At 42.8% G+C, this 25,394-nt stretch overlaps 1 protein-coding gene across 3 annotated transcripts; it reads right to left on the bottom strand.

The window, feature by feature from the left end:
- Nucleotides 1–385: 385 nt before the first annotated feature.
- On the bottom strand, nt 386–25,394 carry LOC119973404 (angiopoietin-related protein 5-like). Of its 3 annotated transcripts, none has more exons than XM_038811455.1 (7): nt 25,260–25,394; nt 22,034–22,121; nt 20,137–20,203; nt 13,782–13,873; nt 10,718–10,838; nt 5,784–5,969; nt 386–2,219 (listed from the first exon to the last, which is right to left on the bottom strand). In XM_038811455.1, the coding sequence occupies exons 2-7, from the start codon at nt 22,115–22,117 to the stop codon at nt 1,915–1,917; spliced, it is 855 nt and encodes a 284-aa protein (XP_038667383.1). In that variant the 5' UTR covers nt 22,118–22,121; nt 25,260–25,394; the 3' UTR covers nt 386–1,914. The 3 variants fall into 3 exon arrangements, with proteins under 3 accessions (XP_038667383.1, XP_038667382.1, XP_038667384.1); XM_038811454.1 differs by having other exon boundaries at nt 25,099–25,389; XM_038811456.1 differs by lacking the exon at nt 25,260–25,394 and adding an exon at nt 22,256–22,345.

Here is a 25,394-nt window from a genome sequence, read left to right as displayed (position 1 = left end):
CTTGGTTGGGAACCTGCATGTTGACTACATTTAAGTGGGTGGGATTTATACAAAGCATCTCCCGCTTCTTCATTCAAAGCAGCCAATACTACATTGGTGCGATGTGTACCACCGGCGTAGCAGCTGAAAGGGTGCAGGTTTGATTTTGGGTTTGTCCTTCTAGATGAGCTGCTGAACAGGTTGAAGACCTCATCTATCCTTGACACCGAGGACGAGTCCATTGGCTCCATTTGTGACCTGCACTGTACACTGTATATATTATGTATACCTTGCTCATTAACCCATTGTGCCTTTGAAATCAGTCACCTTCTAAAGGTTGATGAGCATCACTTAATTATTGTTTAAAAAATATATATATAATTGAATGCACAGAACAAAGCCTGGACCCAGTTTGCCTTTGCTTCATTTTAATGTGACAATTCTGCAAAGAACCTTTGGACATTGTTTCAGTAAACACTATTTCTTGATTTAATAAATGCTGAATGTTCCTTAGGGCTGGATTTGATGCACCCCACCAATGTGTAATTCATCCCTTAATGTTTAAATTTCACTTTTAAAAAGGAATCATGATTGTATTGAATGGTGGAGCAGGCTCAGTGGGTTATATGGCCTACTACTATTTCTTATGGTTTACTCATCCTGATTTCCTCAGAGAGCCATGCATATAAAACTGAATGGATAAATCTAAGCATGTAATTTTATCCACAATCTATCAGTTTGGGAAGTTTCCACTCGAAGTGGTGGAGATCATAGCATATACACAACTTTCGCATCTGTCTTAGCATATTTCCTGTGCAGTCTTCTGATCTGCACTCTAATAACACTGGAATATTAATGCAAACACTTCAGATTACAGGCATCTAAAATAGGCTTACCAATATTACAACAGTAATAACCAATGGTAAATGTTATTAAAAGTAGAATGTCTAGAAAACTTTTGTTTTCAAGAAATGGTAGACTTTTAAAAAAGGGTAGATAATTCCAGCAAATTGTAAGATTACACGATTGTGCTGACAAGGTATAACTGATCTTATCTATTATAAATTTGCTCTGAGCTGAACTCTGTACCACAGTTCAGGAAGTAAATTGTTGAAGGTTAGCTGCAGGGAAAGATTGCTGGATGTGCCTGCAATAGCTCAAGAAAAACAGCATACAATTGGAATGTTCTATTGGAATAGTGTAGGTCAGATAGGCTTCAGATGGTTTCATGGGTCGGCGCAACATCGAGGGCTGAAGGGCCCGTACTGCGCTGTAATGTTCTATGTTCTACAATTACTTTGAAATTTACTTATAATCCGTGGTGTAATGTTACCAAATGAGGCTAAACCAATACCAACCTTGGGGCTACCAATCTCCATTTTAACAAATCTAAATCAGGTGGAAGAGAGTTGAGAATTTGCGTTCAAACCAGGAGGCACATTACACCTAATTAACCATTTCATTTTTGAGAAAACTACTGATGTTAACTACTGCTAGTCACCAAGGTTTGATCATTCTTACTTGACCAAACAAGTTGTGTCTTGAGAGGCCAGGCAACAAAGTAAAAATATTTAAGCAAAATACCACTCTTAAATAAAAACAGAAAATGCTGGAAATGTTCAGCAGGCCGAGCAAAATTTGCGAATAGAGAAATAGTGTTAACCTCTGAAGAGAGGTCATCAACCTGAAAAATGAATGCTGTTTCTTTCGCCATAGATGCAGCTGGATCTGTTCAGTATTTGGTGTTTTGTATTTTTGTTTTATTAAACAAGCTAAATCACTCGTTTTAATTATTAGCAGTAAAACTACAAAATGTTTATTTCTCGCAGCTTTTCAAAACTGTTTAGATAATAAGAATTGGGTATTATTGTATTTGAAACATGTATTTTTTTACTGTTTGTTTAATGCAACTATAGGGAGACTAATGTAAGCAATTTACACTGATACAACTTTCAACTGACTGACTCGCATTGAATATGATACCTCTTTCCAGGTTTTCCAGTGCACTCCAGACATCCAGCCTATATTATTATTTTTTGGATGCCAGTCCCCATTCAAATTTGCTATTCCACATTGACTAAACCACCATCCACTACCATGCATACCGCTGCAACTTTCAATTATAATGTCACCAAATAGACAAGGTTTGCAGTCATCATTGTCCCGGTCATAAGTACTAAACATATGACTGTTTTGGTCCTCTTCAGGGGTTCCTGATCCTCGTCCTCTGAATGCATCACCTGAGCACAGAAATAAGTGAATATTACTGTCAGCCTTTACGCAGTCATTGTTAATATTGAACGAGATGAGTGGGGGTGTCTATCATGAGGGTTACACTTAAATACAAATCATATTATTAGACCCCTAATATTGTTTCTAAGCAAAAATGAAGCATAACCACCAGGAACTTGTGGAAGCTATTCTAAAATGCCTCCCTGGCCCCAACAGAGGTTAATGTTTAGGCATAATGGTCCTCCAAAAACACGGTGTCCTTTTTATAAAACATTTGACTAGAACTGGGGCCTAATGAGCTTAAAACGATAGCTGACGACGTTCTGACATTGCTTGTATCAATGCAGAATTGGCCCATTTAAGGAGTCCTGTTACTTGAACTGGGTGTTGTACAACCCATGCTGAAGGTGGCCAACACCATAAATTAAGAATTGTGTGTGATACAGTGTTGCACATTACAGTATTTGCAAGATTTTTTTCTTTAGTGTTAATGTCGATTGTTCTTAATAATTTGTGATGAATCTGAAATATTTTACAAATATGATGACAGTTGTGCCAAAGCATTAGAAACGTGGCATAAAGAAGAATAAAAATACAATTTGTATAACATCTTATCACTTTCTCACGATGTCCCAAAGCACTTCAAAAACCGATATAGTACATTTGAAATGTCTCTTGTCACACGGCAAATTGACCTGCATGTTTTCCCAAAGACACAATGTGTTACAGTAATGAAAGATTTTGATGTTTGCTGAGGGGAAAATGTTGCTTAGGACAAGAGCTCGGAATAGTGCTTTGAGATTTTCTACATCTACATTAATGGCAAATGATCTCTCCGGACCTAGGCAGAGCAGTGCTCCCATCCCTGCCAGCCAAACATTCAACAAGCCCAGTGGTGGTAGCCACACTCGTGGAACCAAATAAAACAGCACTTCAGCTTAACCAAAATGTCCAGTATGGCTCTCAACAGTGGCAACCACAAGTTCGTTCCAGCCAGGTTAGACGGCAACTTCTGGAGATGGAGTCAGGACTGGGAGGTCACTGGCCGTTAGGGGCTTCTACACAGAGGACAGGCTAGTGACCTTAGAGGAACTGACAGACACACTACAGCTACCTAACAGGAACAAACTCCGACACCTACAGGTTAAGAACTTTCTCAGCATGGAGACATAGAACATACAGTGCAGAAGGAGGCCATTTAGCCCATCAAGTCTGCACCGACCCACTTAAGCCCTCACGTTTACCCTATCCCCATAACTAAATAACCCCACCTAACCTTTTGGACACTAAGGGCAATTTAGCATAGCCAATCCATCTAACCTGCACGTCTTTGGACTCGGAGGAAACCGGAGCACCCGGAGGAAACCCACGCTGATACGGGGGGAACGGCAGACTCCGCACAGACAGTGACCCAGTGGGGAATCGAACCTGGGACCCTGGAGCTGTGAAGCCACAATGCTAGCCACTTGTGCTACTGTGCTGCCCCACAGACCCCGAGATGTACAATGTCAGAGGATCTACTGGATGCGGGTAACCTGGGAAGGGGGTACTGCGGAGACCTGTACGGACGACTATTAGAACAGGTATGCTCCCCACAGGATGAAAAATGGGAGGAAGCAGTGGGGATGGAAATAGGGTGGTGGTTCTGGAGCAAGGCACTGAACAGGCCAACTGCACCTCCACTTGTGCAAGGCTAAGCCTCATGGAACTGAAAATGGTGCACAGAGCATTCCTGACAAGAACCCGAATGAGCAGGTGGAGGACAAATGTGAATGGTGACAGGGAGACCTGGCCAACCACACCCACATGTTCAGACTTGTCGGGTTCTGGACAGCCTTCTTTGAGGCAATGTCCAGGATTGTGGGGGTGAGGGGGAAGCCAGGCCAAGAGTTTTTGGGGTATCGGACCAGCCAGAACTATTTATGGGGAGGCGGGCTGACGCCCTTGCCTTTGCTTTCCTAATTGCCTGCCGAAGAATCTTGCTCGGCCGGTGAACAGCAGCTCCACCCGCAGCTGCAGACTGGCTGGCAGACCTGTCAGAAATTCTCCCCCTGGAGAAAATCAAATTATTCATCCAAGAGTCAGAGGAGGGCTTACACAAAATGTGGAGGCCATTCATCCACTTATTCCAGGACCTGTTTGAAGCCAGCAGCTCATAGAGCGAGGGAAGAGGGACACACGAGAGACAGCAAGACAGCAGGGAACACTCAGGGGGGGCTGGCGGCCAGGGAGAGAGCAGTGGGAGGACAGGGAGAGAGAAGGGGGGTGGAGTATGAGAACGGCCGGAACGGATAATAGGAAGCCTAGAGCAAAGCCACAAAGAACAGAGCACCCAAAGAAATACCAGGGGGGGGGGGGGGGGGGTGGAAGGAACAGAGAGGCCCAATCGAAAAAGGGGGAGAATGGGAAGAGGAAAGAGCTACACATATGTAAATAGATGACAAGCACCTATTGTAAAATATGTGATCTAATAAAGCTTCCTTAAACAACAAAAAGAGGTATTGGGAGGTTGATGTCAATGGAAAGCTCATGTATATAATAATAATCTTTATTAGTGTCACATGTAGGCTTACCATAACACTGCAATGAAGTTACTGTGAAAATCCCTAGTTGCCGCACCCCAGTTCCTGTTCAGCTACACTGAAGGAGAATTCAGAATGTCCAATTCGCCTAACAAGCCACGCAGACACGGGGAGAATATGCAGACTCCTCACATACAGTGACCCAAGCCGGGAATCGAACCCAGATCCCTGGCGCTGTGAAGCAACAGTGCCAACCACTGTGCTACCATGCCACCCTTACTTCATATACCCTTGTTTATTATACAGTGTATAAAATGTAAAACCAATACAAACATTTTTAAAAAATCAATGGCAAATCAAACCTCAATGTAACATATCATGCAATGACCCCTCAGTACTTCAATAGACTCTCAACCTCGATTGTGTGCTCAAGGACATGGGCCGGGATTATCTGAGCCTCTGCGCCAAAATCACGCTCGGCGGGGGGACGGAGGATGGGGCATTAGACCTGTGATCGGGTCCATCGCTTTCCTGCGATTCTCCGCAGACCGGAGAATCAGCGCCAGTCGAGCGTGCGCGGTCAACGCAGCGCCAGTTGGGGGCCATTGAAAGAGGCCCCCGCGGCAATTCCAGCCGGCAGCTGGCCAAGTTCCCGCCGGTGTGGTTCTAACATGGTTCCACCCGGCAGGCACTCGGGGTGGCAGCTGCCGTGGTCGCCCTTGTGGGGGCACCGGGGGGGGGGGGGGGGGGGGGGTCCGTCACTGGGAGGGTCCTTAAGAACGGCCAGGGTTCCGATCGGAACCACTGATTGGCGGGCGTGTGTTGAGGGTGCCTCTGCGCGCATGCGCGGACCCGTGGCTGAAAGTGCAGGGCCCCGTATCGGCAGCTGGAGCTGCGCAGAGCACCCTGGCGCCCTGCTGGCCCGCTTCAGGTAAGTGAATTGCTGGGTCAAAGGGGCCGGTGTGAAACGCTCCGGTGTTTACTCCGGCGTCAACACTTAGCCGCCGTTTCGGAGAATCCTGCCCCTGATGTCATGACAAACATCTCTACCTGCATTTCCTGAGTAATTTCCCAGGTGAAGTCTGTAAAATTCTGTTTCACTGTCAATCCAGAAATCCGAATATTCTGCATACGCACTGCCATCTTCAAAATCCTTTAAGTCCACCCGGAGTTTAAATCTCTTGTTTGCCTGGTTAGTCAGTGAGTAAATGTTCTCCAGTCCCAGCCAATGTTCACCTTGAAAAATGAATGAATTCCCAAGAGTTACTGAGTAAAGATCATTTCAGTATGTTTTTGTAATAGGTTAGAACTTGACATAAATTTCATCAATATCGTGGTGGAGTTCTCCAGTTCTATGATCTACAATGACAGTGGGAAGGAAGTGGAGTTTTCTCTTATAACTATTTCTTGTGAAACTATTTCACAATTTTTTTGAAGACTGCAAAATCATTAAATCTTCCCTCTATGGTTATGATGCCAGCATTACAAGGACAATAGAAATCTCTAAACCTGAAATATATTTGGCACCTCTTGTAAAACGTGACCCTGCTTATAGTTCTGAGCAAAGACTGCTAACAGCCTGTTGGTAATTACCTCTTGTTCACAATCCATACCTGTCAACACCAATAGGAATAAGTTGCCTGCAAGGCAGAAACACACAAGTGTGCCACTGAAGATCTTTTTTTAATAAATAAACTGAAAATGCTGAAACATCTCGCATCAGGGTACAACTGTGCAGAGAAGAGACAAGCGCATCACCTTTATCGACCCCTGTACAATTTTGTGAATTGTACTGTCAGGCTGCTGATTTTAAAAGAAAGACTCGGATTTATAAAGTGCCTTCCACAACCATTCAACATCTCAAAAGCAATTGACAACCAATTAAATATTTTGTAGCATTGCAGGTTTGATAGGTGTATTCAAAATCATGAGGGCTCTAGAGAGAGTGCATAGGGAACAGTTCAAGAATAAGAGGGCACAGATTTAAAGTAATTAGTAAAAGAAGCAAAAGTGATATGAGGGGAAACGTTTACGCAGCGAGTGGTTAAGGTTCGGAACGCACTGCCTGAAAATGCAGTGGAGGCAGGTTCAATTAAAGCACTCACAAAGGGACCAGACTGTTATTTCAAAAGGAAGAACGTTCAAGGTTACGGTTGGAGAGGAGTATGATACGAGGTGCATTGCTCATACGGAGAGCTGGTGCAGACACGATGGGCCAAATGGCCATCTGCACAGTAACAATTCTGTGATTCTGAAGAGTAGGTACCACAGCAGTCGATTTGCTTGCAGAAAACCCCTGCTACAAATAGTAATTTTTTTTTTTTAAATTTAGATTAGCCAATTATTTTTTCCAATTAAGGGGCAATTTAGTGTGGCCAATCCACCTACTCTGCACATTTTTGGGTTGTGGGGGCGAAACCCACGCAGACACGGGGAGAATGTGCAAACTCCACACGGACAGTGACCCAGAGCCGGGATTGAACCTGGGACCTCAGCGCCGTGAGGCGGTTGTGCTAACCACGAGGCCACCGTGCTGCCCTACAAATAGTAATTTAATCGAGATTGAATAATCTGTTTTTGTTTTGTGATGTAGAATGGGGAGTAAATGCTGGTCAGACCATCAGGTAGGGCTCTCCAGCTCTTCTTTGGAATAATGCCATGGGATCCTTTAAATTCAACTGCAATAGCAAACACATCCTTAATTTAATGCCTCATTGGAAAGACAATAGTAGTTCTACCAGTGCCGCATTCCCTCTCAATACTGCACTGGAGTATTGGAAAGGCAGCAGTTCTCTCAGTGCCACATTTCCTCGCAATACTGCACTGGAGTGTCAACCATGACCTTTCTGCTCAAGTCCTGGAGTTGAACCCTCAACTCCTGGAGTTAAGAGTGTTACCAACTGAGGCATGACTGGCATACAGTCTTGAATAATCTGCAACTTCCTCAAGGCAAACGTTCAAAAAACTGAAATATCCTCTTCAAACTTGGCTAGAACTCAGTACTCATGTCACAAACTCATCCTTTTTTCTGGACAATGTCCCATGCTGAGCCGGTAGGGTAGCACAGTCGTTATCACAGTTGCTTCACAGATCCTGTTCCCAGGTTTGATTCCTGGCTTAGGTCACTGTCTGTGTGGAGTCTGCACGTTCTCCCTGTGTCTGCGTGGGTTTCCTCCGGGTGCTTCAGTTTCCTCCCACAGTCCAAATATGTGCAGTTTAGGCTAAATTACACCTTCGTGTCCAAAAACGTTAAGTGGGGTTACGGGGATAGGATGGAGGTGTGGGCTTAGGTATGGTGCTCTTTCCAAGGGCTGGTGCAGACTTGATGGGCTGAATGGCCTCCTTCTGCACTGTAAATTTGATGATTCTCATAATAATCACTTGTTGTCACAAGTAGGCTTCAATTAAGTTACTGTGAAAAGCCCCTTGTCGCCACATTCCGGCACCTGTTCGGGGAGGCCGGTATGGGAATTGAACCCGCGCTGCTGCCCGCTGTGCTAAACCAGTCCCTGATGAGCTAAATTACCCATAATTTGTGTTTCCTATTAGACATTAGACTATGAGCTGAGCTCCTGATCCCATATCCTTCACAAGCGCTGATGAAATTGCTCCAGACTTTGCAATTCTAATGGTCACCTGCTGTCTTCCCGACCTCTACCAGAAACACCAACTCATCCAGATTTTGCTCCTAATATCTCATCCCACACTAAATGCTCACTGATCACCCCATGTCCTTACTAACCTGCATTAGCTACCTATCCTCTGGTATCTCTGTCATCCTTCTATTTTGATCACTTCTCCCAATCTCCATAACCTATATCAACCCTATAGTCCCCACCACATTTCAGGGCAGTAGTCGGCAGCCTGAAGCCTGGGAGACATATGCGGCCCATCTGGGTTCTGAGTGTGGCCCAAAGGATTTTGTGCATGTTACCCATGTGTATGGCTGCCACATTCCATCTGCGTAGTTTATTTCCTATCGGTATGACTAAAGTAATACGCACATAAAGCAAGGACAAGTGAGGTAATGTGCATGCTGATTGCACACATCATGTAATGTGGGGCCGTGTGCTCCCTGTGCTTCCAAAGTGTAAATATTTATTTTGTTTTTTTTATAACGCATCATGAAATATTTGCCATGTATGTAAATGTATTTAATCTTATTCACGGGGTCATGGTTGGTGAACAAGCCCAATCTCAATCTTGTAGCCCATTGAGATGGAGGAAGTGGCCGACACACTAGCCTAGGTTGCCCATCACTAGCTTACTACCATGCTGTTTCCAGACATGATCATAGATCATCAATAGGGGATCTTATTTAAATAGAGGAGCAGAGTTCTCACTCTTTTTAGATGAAGTCCTGAGACGATATCTGGGAAAATATTGACATGAGTATTGATGAATTCTTAACGTAGTGTCACAAACGGTCTCCTGATGTGTCTCAAAAGTCCTCTTCACACTTAGTACAGTCAGTTGATTTTAATCAGCAAGTGAACAGTGAAAGCTCCACCTGTCTTTAAGCGGTATTTGAAATTCTCAACAAAGAATTGTTTGATCTTGTTCAGCTGCTTGCTCTTAGGAGGTAATTACAGTGGATTGTGGCAACCCTGAGCGTGGGCAACGGTTAGCAAAATGTCTCGTGGGCCACACTCAGAACCCAGATGGGCCAGATGTGGCATGCAGATTGCCCACCACTTCTTTAAACTATTAAAAATTACTTCCAACACAGGCAGCACGGTGGCGCAGTGGTTAGCACTGCAGCCTCACACCGCCGAGGTCCCAGGTTCGATCCCGCCTCTGGGTCACTGTCCATGTGGAGTTTGCACATTCTCCCCGTGTTTGCGTGGGTTTCACCCCCACAACCCGAAAGATGTTCAGGTAAGATGAATTGGCCATGCTAAATTGCCTCTTAATTACAAAAATGAATTGGGTACTCTAAATTTATAAAAAGAAAAATAATTACTTCCAACACAATCCAGGCCATCCCAACAGACTTTTAAAACTTCACACAAGTATGGAAAAACTGTTGACTAAGTAGAATTAAAATGGCAGTCAGAAGAATTAATCCAATAGCCAACCTCGAAGTAGTTAAGCATCCTTTAAATAGCACTGATGTGTGGTGGTGGTGGTGGTGGTGGGGGGTGGGGAGGAGTCTCATCTCCTTTCTTTTATTGCACTTCTGGTAGTATGTTATGTTATACTACTGAATGTAATATATGTTACTCAATGGTGATGAAGAGGTTTTCTGAATCTTGACGAGAAAGACTCAAAGTCGTCCAGTAATAATAAAAGATTAATTGAATAACTAAAACAATAATTTTGGGAGTTCTTTACTTTATTATTAATACTAGCAATAAAGTTAACAAGATCTAAATACAGTAACTATGTTTCACTACACTAACACTCTGAGCTAATCTACACTCCTGTCCTGGTCACAATACACCCAAAAGAGAGAGAGGAGCAGAATGAGCTTGCTTTTACACCCCTGTTAGTACTGCCCTCTAGTGATCATCTGATTCTACTGATTACACATTAACCCCTTATGCACATGCACATAGAGAGATCACTACACCCTTCTCGCTGTTTAACATTGAGTTCCTTTGTGTGAGGGTGAGAGAATGCAAACTGGAGCTATCGGAGATCTGGTAACACCCAGAAAGCGGGTTTTCTGACCAGACGACTGCCCCTCTCCACCACCCCTGTTTATAACACCACGAGGGAGCTTGAAAATGCACTGGAAAATAAATCCAATTGTTTTAAAACCTGATAATAATGGCCTAGATTGTTGCCAATGTTCAAGGCACAGGGCCTGGTTGGTCTGGAAACACATTATTTATTTCTACCATCTTAACAAATTTTTAAAAAGTTAGATCTCACATTTTCAGTGTTTATTTTCAAAACAAAATTGTTATTAACCAAATTGTCAACTTTGAGTCTTACTTATCTGAGAGCTACGAACAGTTCCAGAAGTAAAGAATACTTACAGCAAGTGTGTCCAAATCCTTTCTTGTACTCAGCCCAGCCTTTGTGAAAATTCAGGGAATTTAAACCATTTCTAATTTGGAACACTGTCCAGCCTCCACCATCCTCCATGTCACAGAATACCTATAATATATACAGCAACAAGTGTGTTGTAGGAGAAATACCCGAAAAATCTCCTTAAATGTGTCCTCAAAATGGAATCAGTGGTCAGATTGCATTAAAAAAATGGTTTAGGCATCATTAACTCCTAGGCACAAACAAAGTGGTTTCCTGATGAACAGATAAAGTGAAGGATTAAGGATTTGTCCGATGTCCTTGATGAATATTGTTTGTCACGGTGCAATAATTCCAGTGTCCTGACAATGTTTACTGTAAATTGTATCTAGATCAATCACTAACTTCAAACGCCAATGATGGTTTCTCTTTTAACTAAATGGACATTTTCTATCAATAAAGGGAGGTGGGGAATAGTGGTATTGTCTCTGGTTTAGTAACCAGGGGACCCAGAACCCCACCACGGAAGATGGTGAAATTAGAATTCAATAAAATAAGAATCTGGATTTAACACTCCAACAGTGACCATGAAACCATCGTCAATTGTCGGTAGCACAGTGGTTAACACTGTTGCTTCACAGTCCAAGGGTCCCAGGTTCGAGTCCCGGCTTGGGTCACTGTCTGTGCGGAGTATGCATGTTCTCCCCGTGTCTGCGTGGGTTTCCTCTGGGTGCTCCGGTTTCCTCCCACAAGTCCCGAAAGATGTGCTGGTAGGTAATTTGGACATTCTGAATTCTCCCTCTGTGTACCCAAGCAGGCGCCGGAATGTGGTGACTAGGGGCTTTTCACAGTAACTTCACTGCAGTGTTACTGTAAGCTTACTTGCAATAATAAAGATTATTATTATTAGGGAAGGAAATCTGCTGCCCTTACCTGGTCAGTGACTCCAGGTCCACAGCAATGCCCTCAGTTCAAGGGCTGTGCAATAAGGGCTGGCCCAACCAACGATGCCCATATCCCAGAAATTAATGAAAATAAATCCAAATGCTGCTTTATTTCAGCTGTTGTAATATTAGTAGCCATGACATAACGTAAGGATACCGAACAAACTCCAACTTGTGTTCAGATACCGGACAGGAACCCCAAACAATTTTTCAACTTGTAAAACTGTGAGAAAATGAAACTTCATCCCAGGAGTGCTAATAACTCTGAATCTTTTATGTTAAAACAAATTTTAATTTAAACACAGAATTAACCACATTAAAATTAAAGAAATTGCTTTACCATGATCGATTAAACAGTTTGTAAATAAAAGGAAAAACATGAACTTACTATCTACACCTGCCACTAATTCCAATTAAGCAAACCAATGCAATTCAAATGCCACTTAAAAATAAAGTTAACAAAACAGGTTACTTGCTTAGCTGTGCAGATCTTTGGAAAGAGTTCCTTTCAAGAACAGATCCAGTACACTTCTGCTCAACCTAACTGCAATTGGCAAAACTATAGTTCAATTTAAAATCCGATAACAGATTGTACAACTACAGACCTGGCTCCTCCCATTAATTACATGATCTGCATCCCACCAAGTTCCATGGCCTGCTTAACTAGGACTAAACACCAGCCCCTCATAAGTTAACCACAACCCCAGGGAATCTCCAGAAATCAAAACTCTATTCCATTAGCTCCTTATCTGTAACCAAGTAAGAGGTTGGAATGAATGATTACCTCACCTTTTACAACTCTTTAATTACAGCTTTAGTAGACATGGGGTGGCATGGTGGCACAGTGGTTAGCACTGCTGCTTCACAGCACAAGAGACCTAGGTTCAATTCCGGCCTTGGGTGACTGTGTGGAGTTTGCACTTTCTCCCGTGTCTGTGTGGGTTTCCTCCAGGTGCTCCGGTTTCCCACAGTCCAAAGATGTTCAGGTTAGGTGGAGAGGCCACGCTAGATTGTCCCTTACTTTCCCAAGATGTGTGGGTTAGGTGGGATCACAGGATTGTGGGGATAGGGCGGGGGAGTGAGCATAGGTAGGGTGTTCTTTAGGAGAGTTGGTGTAGACTCGATGGGCCAAATTCTAGTCTATTCTACACTGTCTGACTATTTTAAACCAGGGTTTTTAATAACATTACTGCAACAGAGCATATAATGCTCTGGTTTAGCTCACTGAGCTAAATCGCTGGCTTTTAAAGCAGATCAAGCAGGCCAGCAGCACGGTTCGATTCCCGTACCAGCCGCCCCGGACAGGCGGCGGAATGTGGTGACTAGGGGCTTTTCACAGTAACTTCATTGAAGCCTACTCGTGACAATAAGCGATTTTCATTTCATAATATATAGCAATTTCTACATGAATCACACATTAGGGACTTAAACAGTTTTCAAATGCAAAATGAGAATGTCAAATCCTATATAACGTGTATGGCCACAGAAGAAAATTTAGAGAGAATTTCATGGTGTGATTAGCTTAGACATCTAAACATTTTTCCACAAATCTGCAGTGGCATAAACAGAACCTCCACAATGTTTTCAGTTTTTTTCAGATCATTCATCACTAAAACACCATTTTAAACAAATCATGCTAATTGGAAAAATCAGTGTCCAACGATATATATAATGTAGTTAGTATTCTAGTCAAAGAACACTATAACATATATGAATATGATCTGGGTACCTGTTCCTGTCTGACATTGTTGGACCTATGGTGATGAGGTCTGTCGATTAAAATTGGTTTCCTTTTAAACCTAGCATTTTAAGTAACCGGTCAGATGCGCAAGCTTGGTGTGCTCAATTCTGCTGCTGCCGAGCATTCACGGCAGGAAACAATAAACTCATTATCACATTCATTACTCTAGCTAATCTGGGGTGAAATGAGGCTTCATTTTCTGGTTAGTAATTCATTAAAACATTCTTCATTTTGTTCTAATGTCAGATAATCTGATTTAATTTTTTTTTTAAATCATTAGCCTGGTGTGTTTGCAAATACACCTCCAAACAATAAAATGCATTACTGTGTTTCCAGGTCATGAGATTTTGAACACCTTCAATCGAGTAGATAACGATAATTAAATACCTTAAATGATTTGGAGTTTCCTATTGGCTGAATCACATAGACACCACTTGAAGCATTGGTAAATAATTTCTTGATGTGTGTACAATCATTTCCTTCAAAATAAGATTGAGATTTTGAAAGTTCAACCACCATAATTATTCTGTGAAGAATATATCATAAATAAGTGATCCTTACTAAATATGATACAGGTTATAATTGGGTAGCATGCAAGTCACGGTTAAAAATGTCATAGCACATTATATGTAAATTGCAAGATCAGTCTTCAGTTTCTAAATACAAAAAACATGTTATTAAGATGCGTTGATACATTAGTATCTTCAGGCACTTTCATACTTATAACAGCCTGGTGGTGTTAGGGGAAATGAATCGATGTTGTAAAACCTGACTTAGAGTAAAATCATATGCTGGACCTAGTCAAATGCTTATACTCTAGTGAACTTTACATACTAAGAATCTGAGATGAGCAAGAAGTCTCCTGCATTCTTGGCTGTTTACTGTTCGAAGGACAGGAATTGAGTCAAAGCAGAAAGTGGGTCCTGCTGCCGGTTGAAGGTTTAATAATGAATCATGTTGTAGACAAGATTGGACATCAAGCAACGTTCTGTGTACTGTCAGGACCTTTCCTGTTGATTCCTTTATTTCCTATTTATTTCACTTTGTCATTATCATTTTTGGTCCATGGATCTTTAAGTCAGGCAGGAGAAGTGAGGTTCTTAAAAGTTGCAAAATAGTACACTGTGCTATGAAGATTTAGATTTTGAACAGAACATCTCAGACTTTATGGCACCCGTGAGATTGGAGGGATTGGGTTCAATTGGTTGGCTGGCAGCCAATGGATTGGCTAAAGACAGGATCTTGCCTGGCAAGAAACAGCTCATGGGTCCTACAGGATGGGGTTTTCAGAGGACCCAGCAGAAGGTTCCTTGGCATTGAGAGGAGAAGCTATGTGTTGCTCTCTCTCATTTTCTCACAAATTTTGCTGCCTGCTGTTTCTGAGTCAGCTGAGAGGTCTTGGGATCCTGATGGGTCTGCAATGAAAACCATTACAGAATGAAAGCAAAGCCATCCAACTGGAGGCCTAGACTGAAAGGAATTAATTGGAAGACTTCCATCTGAAACAGAGACTTTTATCCTACTTTTAGTATTAATTTTACACCTCTTTTTCCCCTCTAAGTTTGCCTGTGTGTAGAGAGTGGGATGATTTAAAGGGGAGGGTTAGGAATTAGATAATAGTTAACCATTTGTATTTTCTACCTATTTACTTATATTTATTGCTACTAATAAAAGTTAATTGTGTTTAAATTTACAAACCTGGTGACTGTAATTATTGGGCAGAAAAAGACCAAAGACTTTAGGCATTTTTAAAATTAAAAGTTGCAACTCCGCGTCAATTGGGGCTGGAATTGTCGGCGCACTAGCCCAGAGTGTCGTACCAATTAGCAGTTATAAATATAGAGGAAATCAGCGACTAGGAGTGTGCTGTATTAGAGGAGAGTGCTGTATTAGGGGTTTCTAAGACAATGGTCTCCACATTTGAATCATGAATAAACTATCGTAACCTATACCTGAGTCTCCTGTCGTGGGATCACAGAATCCCACCACAACAGCGGGAAAGCCAGCTTTACAAAAGAATTAAAGAGAGGCATAAAAAGTTCAGTTTTCTAAATTTCTCTCCTCTTCCCCCGCAAGTGGTGCCTTGTATAGAGATATAATTCCACAGACACTAGCATCTCTCCAGGCTATTGCCAAAGTGCTATTTTATCCCATGTAAGGCTACACAAATTAATTTTCCATGAAGTTAATTGCTGTTAATTCTGCCTGCATTCAATAGCCTCGTTTTCCAGGGTGCCCAGCTACCATACTCAGTCCTGACCTCAGATACAACCACATGTATAAAAAGGCCAGCAGCAGTTTGGAAAAAGATTACAAATATATTGTAGCAATGGAGGCTCATCTAATCTGTATTCTGTATTCAGCTGTTACAAAATATAATTTGTTACAAAAATAGGAAAGATGTTGCATGCATTTTCTGAAATCTTAATCAAGTTGTACAAGCAATTGTGATCGTGAGATCATGGAGCAGTGAACCATTTGGCCCATCAAGTCTGTTCTGCAATTAATTAAGGAATGCGGCCTTATCTCCACTTCCCTACCAGTCCCCGATAACGCTTAACTCACTTGTAGGTAAAAAATCTGTCTGAATACTCAGCCTTGATATATGCAACAACCCAGCCTCCACTGTTCTCTGGGGAAGAGAATTCTAAAGGCTAATGACTCTCTGAGAGAAGACATTCCTCCTCATCTCCATCTTAAATGGGAGATCCCTTATTTTGAAACTGGCCCCCAGTTCTAGATTCCTCATAAGAGGAAGCATTCTCCCAATACCTATCCAGTCTGGTCCCCTCAGAATCTTATGTTTCAATAAGCTCACTTCTCCTTCTTCTAAACTCTATAGGCCCAACTTGTTCAACCTTTCCTCACAAGGTAAGCCCCTCATCCCAGGAATCAGCCGAGTGAACCTTCTCTAAACTGCTTCCAATGTAAATATGCCTTCCTTAAGTAAGGGGACCAAAACTGCAAACAGTGAAGTTTCTCAATTGCCCTTCACAGATTCTCCCTTCTGAGTACTAAGTCCCTACGCCAGCAGGAAAACCGGTGCCAACCACTCCGGCGTCAACAGCCCCTGAAAGTGAGGAATTCGCCAAGTTTTCGGGGGCTAGTTTGACGCCGGAGTGGTTGGCGCTGATGGGGCGGCACAAGTTTGCGCATGAGCGGAATGGCCGGCATGATCTCACACATGTGCAGACCGGCCGGCGTACCGGCTGGCATATTTCCGCGCATGCGCAGGGGTTCACTTCTTCCTGCCAGCCTCCGGGCAATATGGCAGAGCCCTACAGGGGCCCTGAGGAAAGAAGGCCAGAAGGCCCCACAGAAACAGCCCGCCCGCAGATTGGTAGGCCCCTATCGTGGGCCAGGCCACTGTGGGCACCCCCCCTGGGGCCGGATCCCCCCCGCACCACCCCGAGGACCACCCCCACACACTTACCTGCCAGGTCCCGCCGTGCATGAGGTGAGTAATTCACGCCGGCGGGATTGGCCAAAACTGGACGGCCACTCGGCCCATTGGAGCCCAGAGAATCGCCAGGGGAGCCGCTGTCAACGGGAATCCCACCAGCCCCTGACATATGGCGCTGGAGAATAGGACAGCCGGCGTCGGGGTGGCGGGGCGGGATTCGCGACTCCCCCCAGGGATTCGCTGACCCGGGGGGGGCATTCGGAGAATCCCGGCCCCATGGTGTGGAGGATGGGAACGCACTGTCTGACAGAGTGGCAGAACCATTTAAAAAATACTTGGATATGCGCTATAGCCTACGAACCAAGAGCTAGAAAGTGACATTAGGCTGGGTAGCTTATTTTTATGGCTGGTACAAACACAACAGGCTGAATGGCCATATCTGTTACATTTCTGTGATATAATGATAGCGAGAAGATTACAGGTAGTATTTAATCTGCATTCAACGCTAATACTTCTTCCATCATTGACCAGTTGAGAGATATTTGCCTGCAGTCTCCTGCATTCTCCTTGCATCCCAAAACATGATGCTCATCTAACACACCACACAAGGAAGAAACACTAACTGAAGCTGCCACCCAACAGACTGAGCTACTCACACCTTGAACCAGGAAGGACTGCCCTGGGCCTCGTTCCCCCATCCAACAAATATAACAACATCTGAAACAACATCATGTTCCCGAGTAAAAACTTGTGATAGAACATAGAACATAGAACAGTACAGCACAGAACAGGCCCTTCGGCCCTCAATGTTGTGCCGAGCCATGATCACCCTACTCAATCCACGTAGCCACCCTATACCCGTAACCCAACAGCCCCCCCCCCCCTTAACCTTACTTTTATTAGGACACTATTATTATTTTCGCAGAAAAAAAGCCTGGGGTGATTTTCTGTCAGGCGCAAGCTTTATATAGACTTGGTTCACAAGGCAACAATGAAAAAGCACAAGATGCAAAGTGAAAGGAAGTGAATTATGGCACAGAACCTTGAATTATATATTATTCCTTTTAGTGATTACAAGTGAGAATCGTCCCAAAAAAGGCATGGAAGCAATATCTTGCTGTATTCGTTCTTGTGCATTTATATAGAACTAATAATCAGAAATGCCGAAAAATTATACATTGTTAAAAAGAAATCTAAGCGGGTAGGAACACAGGTTAGTTGAGAGATGCCACTTTTTCATAAATTCATAAGATATAGGAGCAGAATTAGGCCATTTGGTCCATCAAGTCTGCTCCGCCATTCGATCATGGCTAATATGTTCCTCAGCTGTTACCTACAATGCTACAGACCAAGAGCTGGATTGCAAAATCAGCCAGATCACCTCCTCCCGAGAACACATGAATAGGAGCAGGAGTAGACAATTTAGCATCCCAAGCCTAACACATTCAGTGTGACCATGGCTGATCCCATCCTGGCCTCAATTCCACTGACCTGCCCCTTCTCCATAACTCTTCAACCCATTACCAATTAAAAATCTGTCTGACGCCTTCTTAAATTTATTCACTGTCCCTGCATCCACTGCACTCTGGGGGAGCGAATTCCACAGATTCACAACCATTTGGGAGAAGTCGTTTCTCCTCAAATCTGATTTAAATTTACTACCTCTTATTCTAAGATTAAGCCTTCTCGTTTTAGAATGCCCCACAAGAGGAAGCATCTGCTCCACGTCAATTTTATCCATACAATTTAGCATCTTGCATACCTCAAATTGATCTGCCCTTACTCTTCTAAACTCTGGAGGGTATCGGCCTAAAATGTTCAATCTCGCTTCAGACGACAGGCACCTCTCTCTGGAATCAATCTAGCGAACCTCCTCTGAATCGCCTGCAAAGCCATTACATCTTTCCTCAAATAAGCAGACCAAAACGGCACACAATATCCAGGTGCTGTCTCACCAATGCCTTGTAAGTGTTGCAACAACACTTCCTTACCTTTATACTAAATTATTTTTGCTATAAATGCCAACATTCCATTTGCTTTCCTTATTACCTGCTGCACCTGCATGCTCGTTTTCTGAGACTCATGCACAAGGACACCCGATTCCCATTGTATCAGAGGATCCCGAAGTCTCCCCCCTCAGCTGTGAACTGGAAAGCTTTTTTTAAAAAAAATCTGCAGAGCACCAGGAAAACTGCAATTGTATTTCTGTGATGTGCTCTTAACTGTCTCTAAAGTATGGGAGCAAAGTATGGGCTGAAGCAAGGGGAAATATTTAGATACATGCAGGTTCGAGACTTTGCCAAAAAGGAGATACAGAGCTTCCCAGTAGAGCCGGCTTCCATTTTGCTGGAGGAGGTGCTGACGACCGGGGGTCTGGAGAAGGGGCTAGTATCAGCGGTTTACGGGGCTACTTTGGAGGAGGAGAAGGCGCCGCTAGAAGGGATCAAGGCAAAGTGGGAGGAAGAGTTGGGAGAGGGTATGGAGGAGGGGTTCTGGTGTGAGGTGCTCCGGAGGGTGAACGCCGCCACCTTGTGTGCGAGGTTGAGGCTGATACAGCTGAAGGTGGTGTATAGAGCGCAACTTACAAGGGCGAGGATGAGCCGGCTCTTTGAGGGGGTAGAAGATGTGTGTGAACGTTGCGAGGGAGGCCCCGCAAACCACGTTCATATGATTTGGTCCTGTCCAAAGCTGGAGGATTACTGGAAGGAGACTTTTAGGGTAATCTCTAAAGTGGTGCACGTGAAACTGGACCCGGGCCCTCGGGAGGCCATATTCAGAGTGTTGGACCAGCCGGGGTTGGAAACGGGTGCGGAGGCAGATGTTGGAGCTTTTGCCTCCTTGATCGCTCAAAGGCGGATCCTGTTAGGGTGGAGATCAAACTCTCCACCCTGTGGCCTGGCGTGGCGGTGGGACCTGCTGGAATTCTTGATGCTTGAAAAGGTCAAATTTGAACTGAGGGGAAGGATAGAGGGGTTCTACAATTCAAGGGCGTTATTCATTATACACTTTTGAGAATTGGATCACATCGACCATTAAGGGGGCGTGGCCAGGAGGGTTGGGGGGAGGGGACTGTATGTGTTTATGGTGACTATGGGTGATTCCTGATTCCTTTTTGTCATTTGTTTATGTTAACATGTGGGCTAATGTTTGGGGGTTTGGTGGGAGGATGGGATTGTTGTTATTGATATGGGGATTGAGATGACATTCGTTACTGATTATTGTTTATTGTTGGGTGTAAATTTGGGAGAAAATGTGAAAAAGGAGGAGAATAAAAATTTTTTTAAAAAATTGTTTCTAAAGCAAATTAATTAGCAGTGTAAAGAAGTTTTGCTTAAATACCTTTCACTTTACATTCATCACTGTCACAAGATTTAGGAGATGGATTTGCATTCCCCAGCAATCTTTCCTAAAGAAAAATGAAATGGTTACAAAAATTGAAACTTAAATATTGTAGTGGTTAGACAGTCTGCATGCTTTTCCGATTGGCTGTAGTAAAACAGAAGATGATAGAAATACTAAGTAGGCCTATCATTATCAGTACATGTGTTCAGAAGAAGAAATCAGACATAAAAAATGTAACCAGTCTTTTTTGGATCCAATGTTGTCCAACTTGGGTCCAATGCGTAGCATTCATGCCTGAGCCAGAACCTCCAGGTTTGTGCCCCACCCCTGGACCTGATGGAAGGTGTGTTCATAACAGGGCCAAAACAAGTTGAATGGGCCAACCTGGAAAACCTTCCTAATACTCCAATAAGAGCGGGAGAGATTCCAGGCCAGCCACACTTGATGTGGAGTGACACCATGCAAGCTACAAGCCTCTATTGTCATGAATTTGCCGTGTAACAGCAGGCACACAAATTTAACAAGACATATTCGGATGCGATATGCCCAGGAATATGTAGAAATTTGCCTAGCGCCAGCAGTAGTCAGTTTTCAAAAGGCTGGATGAGATTTACCTCTCCAAGTATTGAGATTAGCAGATAGGATCAGATGCCTATTAGTAAAAACAGATTATCTAGATGATTGGGAGATCAGTGAGACATATACATAATAATTTCTAGAGTCAAGGAAATTGAGGGGGGAAGACAGCCAAACATACAGAAGGCAAAATCAAAGTGGAATAAAGATACAATTGCCCAGACCCTCAGAAGTAAGGGAGGCCAGTTGACACCTAACAGCCTCAGAAGCAGACAAGAAAATTTACAACTAGCAGCCCGGAGGACAAGTTTTACATTTAACAGCCTCTTAGAGCCAAGGCAGTGGTGAAAACCTTCATAAAGGGAGTTCAAATATTTTTGATGGACTCGGACAAGATGTTTGCCAGACTTTATTCTCGTCCCTGTATTGTGTGGTAACTATAAGCTGGTTTTAACTTATAGGTTTATTTAATTAGGATGTTGCTTGGGGAAATGGGGAAGTCTTAAGAGTTCAGGGATCGTAGATATAGTTTGGAACAATGGGATCCTAACAGCACATCTTTCGGGATTTGTGGGAGGAAACTGGAGCACCCGGAGGAAACCCACGCAGACACTAATTTGGTAATTTGGACATTCTGAATTCTCCCTCAGTGTACCCGAACAGGCACCGGAATGTGGCAACTAGGGGCTTTTCACAGTAACTTCATTGCAGTGTAAATGTAAGTGTACTTGTGACAATAAAGATTATTATTTTATTTTTAACAAATTTAGAGCACCCAATTAATGTTTTCCAATTAATGGGCAATTTAGCGTGTTCAATCCACCCACCTTGCACATCTTTGGGTTGTGGGGGCGAAACCCACGCAAACATGGGGAGAATATGCAAACTCCACACAGACAGTGACCTAGAGCCGGGATCGAACCTGGGACCTCAGCGCCTTGAGACTGCAGTGCTTCCACTGCACCACCGTGCTGCCCAATAAAGATTATTATTAAGATTATTATGAATGCAAAGGAAAGGGGCAATCTTATTGCTATTTTGCTGGGACTGAAGAATTGGTCCCAAACCTATGTACTGACTGCACACTTTGGTAACTCTGATCAATAATTTCACTTCGAAGTTTCCTAAAAGATTTATGGAGGTTATTTGATGTGTTTTTTTTAAATTGAACTAACTGCCTACAAACTAACTTTGACTGTAACTTTGATAAGTTTGATCTTACTTAAATGGAACAATATTCAGTTACATTAAAAAAAAATCACAACACATTTTCACATTAAAGAATGCAATGAAGTGACAGAAACCTTGGAATCCTTACCGTGAAGGAAACTGATGGAAAGCAAAGACTCAGGAATAATGCAATGTTTAACAAGATGGCTCCTGGCTGCATCATTGGCGGCATTACTCTTTGTTGGCGCACAAAAAGAAAAGGCAATTAGTTGTAGCACAGCTTCAGATATTCAAGTACCATTTAGAAAAAAGTTTGTGTTAGTTCAAAAGTAAGGACACAATTTCTGAATAGGGTAGGAAAGGTCTCAACCATAAGATTATTGAAGCACAGTCAGTGATAGGAGCATATAATCTCCTGCAGCGGAGAATAATGAGAATTCCTGGTGCTTTTTTTTGTTACAGAACACAATGGAGCTTCGCAATTTAAGGATTAATTTCCTTTCTCGACTTTCCATCCCTTTCCAGAGAATAATGAGAGTCTGTCTCGAGGAGCATAATATGTAACTTCTACATTGCTATCACAAAAAGTTGCTGATATGGAAACTTGCCCTTGAAAAGCAACATGGTTGCATGCTATTCAGAGAACATTAGGTTCTTTCCAAGTTAAGAGCCTTAACTCAGTGGTAGCACAATATCCTCTGAGTCAGATGAATTTAAGCTCTATTTCACAGAAAGAACCACATAATCTTGGCTGGCACTTTTCAGCGCAGGCGGTACTGAAAGAATGTTGCACTGTCAGAGGTCCTGTAATTTGAGTGGGTTGTTAAAGTATGGCCTTTTTATGTTCTCTCAGGTGGCCATAAAAATCTAAAGCTGTCTTACTGGATCAACTTTACACATGTCCTGGAACTGGGGCAGAGTAGAACAGGGTAACATATAGAAGGGGAAGGAAGAACTTTTCAATAAAAAGGAAACAGAGTTGTCAGTTGCATTGCTGTTGAAAACAGACGGAACTGAGCCAGGCCAAACGTTTGGTTTATGTACCCGCAATTTCACTGAAACCAATTTCTCCATGCCCCCCGAGTCCCGAGAGCAGGGTTGCATTCTGAAAAGAACGAATGTGCAAGGTTACAGGGCTAAGACAGGGGAGTGGGATTAGTTGGAGAGTTCTTTCAGCGAGCTGGTGCAGACTTGATGGGCCAAATGGCCTCCTTCTGCACTGTAAAGAGACTGCGATTCTGCGATACTGAATCTTTCCATGTGCATGTCACCCTTTTAATAACTACCATTTGCAGATTCAACAAGTTAATTAACCATTGCAAAAATTTCTGTTTTGTAATTTCCATTGTTAAAGACTGCTATTGCTTAGTAACTAACTAAATTGTATCCTTGGAAAACTGTAGTAGATTTGTGAAACAAGACCTGCCACCATGTTGACTATTTCTAATCATGCATGTACCCATAATTTTTTTAAAATTACTTTTCTTCTCTTCACATCAAACCTGAGCCATAGCCAATTTGTGATTAATCTAGAACATATATTTTTGAACTTAGACTTATGGATCTAGGAAGTTCATTGGGTTTCCATCCAAACCTCTCGGGCCAGACACAAAGGAACTGCCAGAGAAGTTTAACAAATGCTGGGCACAGAGAAAATTTTTGACCGTAAAGTAAAGTTTCTTTAGCTATATAAAAATATCTGTCCAATTGTTTCAGCGCTGCCTCATGGATCTGGGATTCAGGAAGCTTCACCCATATTTTTGAATTTTCTTTGGCCGCTGTCTAAATAATGAAGGCGCCTACTCCATATGTGCTCCAGCAGACCAAGTTCCTCCTTGGGAGCGTGATTGAAGTAACAGACAGTGTGCTAATATTTTTCAGGAACTTCACCCTTTCACCCATACATAGAACTTTTGAAACCTATACTAATACAGAATTGCTACTATTTAATGTGCTTGCATAATTCAAGAAAATGAAATGTGATTATGCATCAGTCAAAAATATAATCCAGCAAGTTGGAAACTATACAGCTTTAGAGATTGAGAGATAGCCTGGGATTTAATCTGTGTCCATTGTTGTATTAGGTTCTATTTTATATCAGCTCTGTAGTTACACGCTTAGAATCAAAAGGTTATGGGACCTGTAGCATGATCAGAGCAGATTGCTTTCCAGGCTGGGTTACACATTTAAAAAAATGTAGACATTGATTTATCCTTAACAGTCATAATACATTCTACACCTTGCAAACCCTAAACACCAGCCTGTTAGTCTTGGGACTATGGGTATCAGAAACAAAGCCTTGTGATCTTGAACACCTTGAGAGATTCTGGTACAGGTTTTGTACCCAGAATATGTGTTGAAAGGTTATGGAATGCAAGATGAGTACAGCTAGTGGGGTGAGATTGTAACCATAACTTAAATGAAATTAGATGGAGGAAGCAAGACAAAGAGAGAGAGAGAGAGAGAGGGACTAAGTTAAACTTGCTGTTAGGTCTGGTCTTGCTTGGCAGCATCTTAAGTGATCTCGGTGTTGGTTTAATCCTTAATAAAGGGGCTGTTTAGCACAACGCTAAATTGCTGGCTTTAAAAGCAGACCAAGCAGGCCAGCAGCATGGTTCGATTCCCGTAACAGCCTCCCCGAACAGGCGCCGGAATGTGGCGACTAGGGGCTTTTCACAGTAACTTCATTTGAAGCCTACTCGTGACAATAAGCGATTTTCATTTCATTTCATTTTTCATTTCATTCAATAAACCTGCAAACATTTGACTCCATGTTTAAAACTCATTCTTGGGGAGGGATAGAAATCTGCCTATAATATTACAAAAACTACATTTCCAACAACACAATTAAGAGGCGTGTTTCACCCTTGCTCCATGCAAAAGGGAAGAGAATCAAACTTCATATATTTTTTAAAATAAAGGTCCTTACCATAGCTATAAGAAATAAACAAGGTTTCAATTTTCTGCATTGACAATTTTGATGAATGTTTTACTAACTTGACTGGTGATGTTAACTTGACACTCATTAAAATCTTACTCCTTACAATTAAATTGGAGTGAAAGATGGACTGAAAATATGAGCTGACCAGAGAAAGTAGGTTCAACTCACTGACAATCACCAGCCCTGATTGCCGGTTCAGTTTGCATGGTGTTTCCTGCACTCGATGTTCTATCTCAGGCTCTCAAGGATATATTTAGAAATGTCGCACTCACCCTTGTCTTGAACAGAAAGCTTAAACCAGAAAACAATTTGTTTATTGTCTCCAATCTTCATTGCCTTCACTCTAGCAAAAAGGGTTGGGAGGCTCCAGTCAATAGAAGGTGTTAGTGCTCCCAGAAAGAATACTGAGGCCTTCAGGAAAATACAAACAAACCTCTGTTCAGAGTCAAGCCCGAAGCTGACGCAGTCGTCTCCTGGTACATCTATAGCTGGGCTTCAAAGGCTTGGTTGCAGTGAAAGGAGCATTGTGATTTCAAACAACTGAGTGCAGCACTGGGACATCAATCAA

The sequence above is a fragment of the Scyliorhinus canicula genome, chromosome 11 (genome assembly GCF_902713615.1).
Source record: "Scyliorhinus canicula chromosome 11, sScyCan1.1, whole genome shotgun sequence".
NCBI classification, from domain to species: domain Eukaryota; kingdom Metazoa; phylum Chordata; class Chondrichthyes; order Carcharhiniformes; family Scyliorhinidae; genus Scyliorhinus; species Scyliorhinus canicula.
The sequence above is the reverse complement of the archived record's forward strand: the minus strand, read 5'-3'. Positions and strand labels throughout refer to the sequence as shown.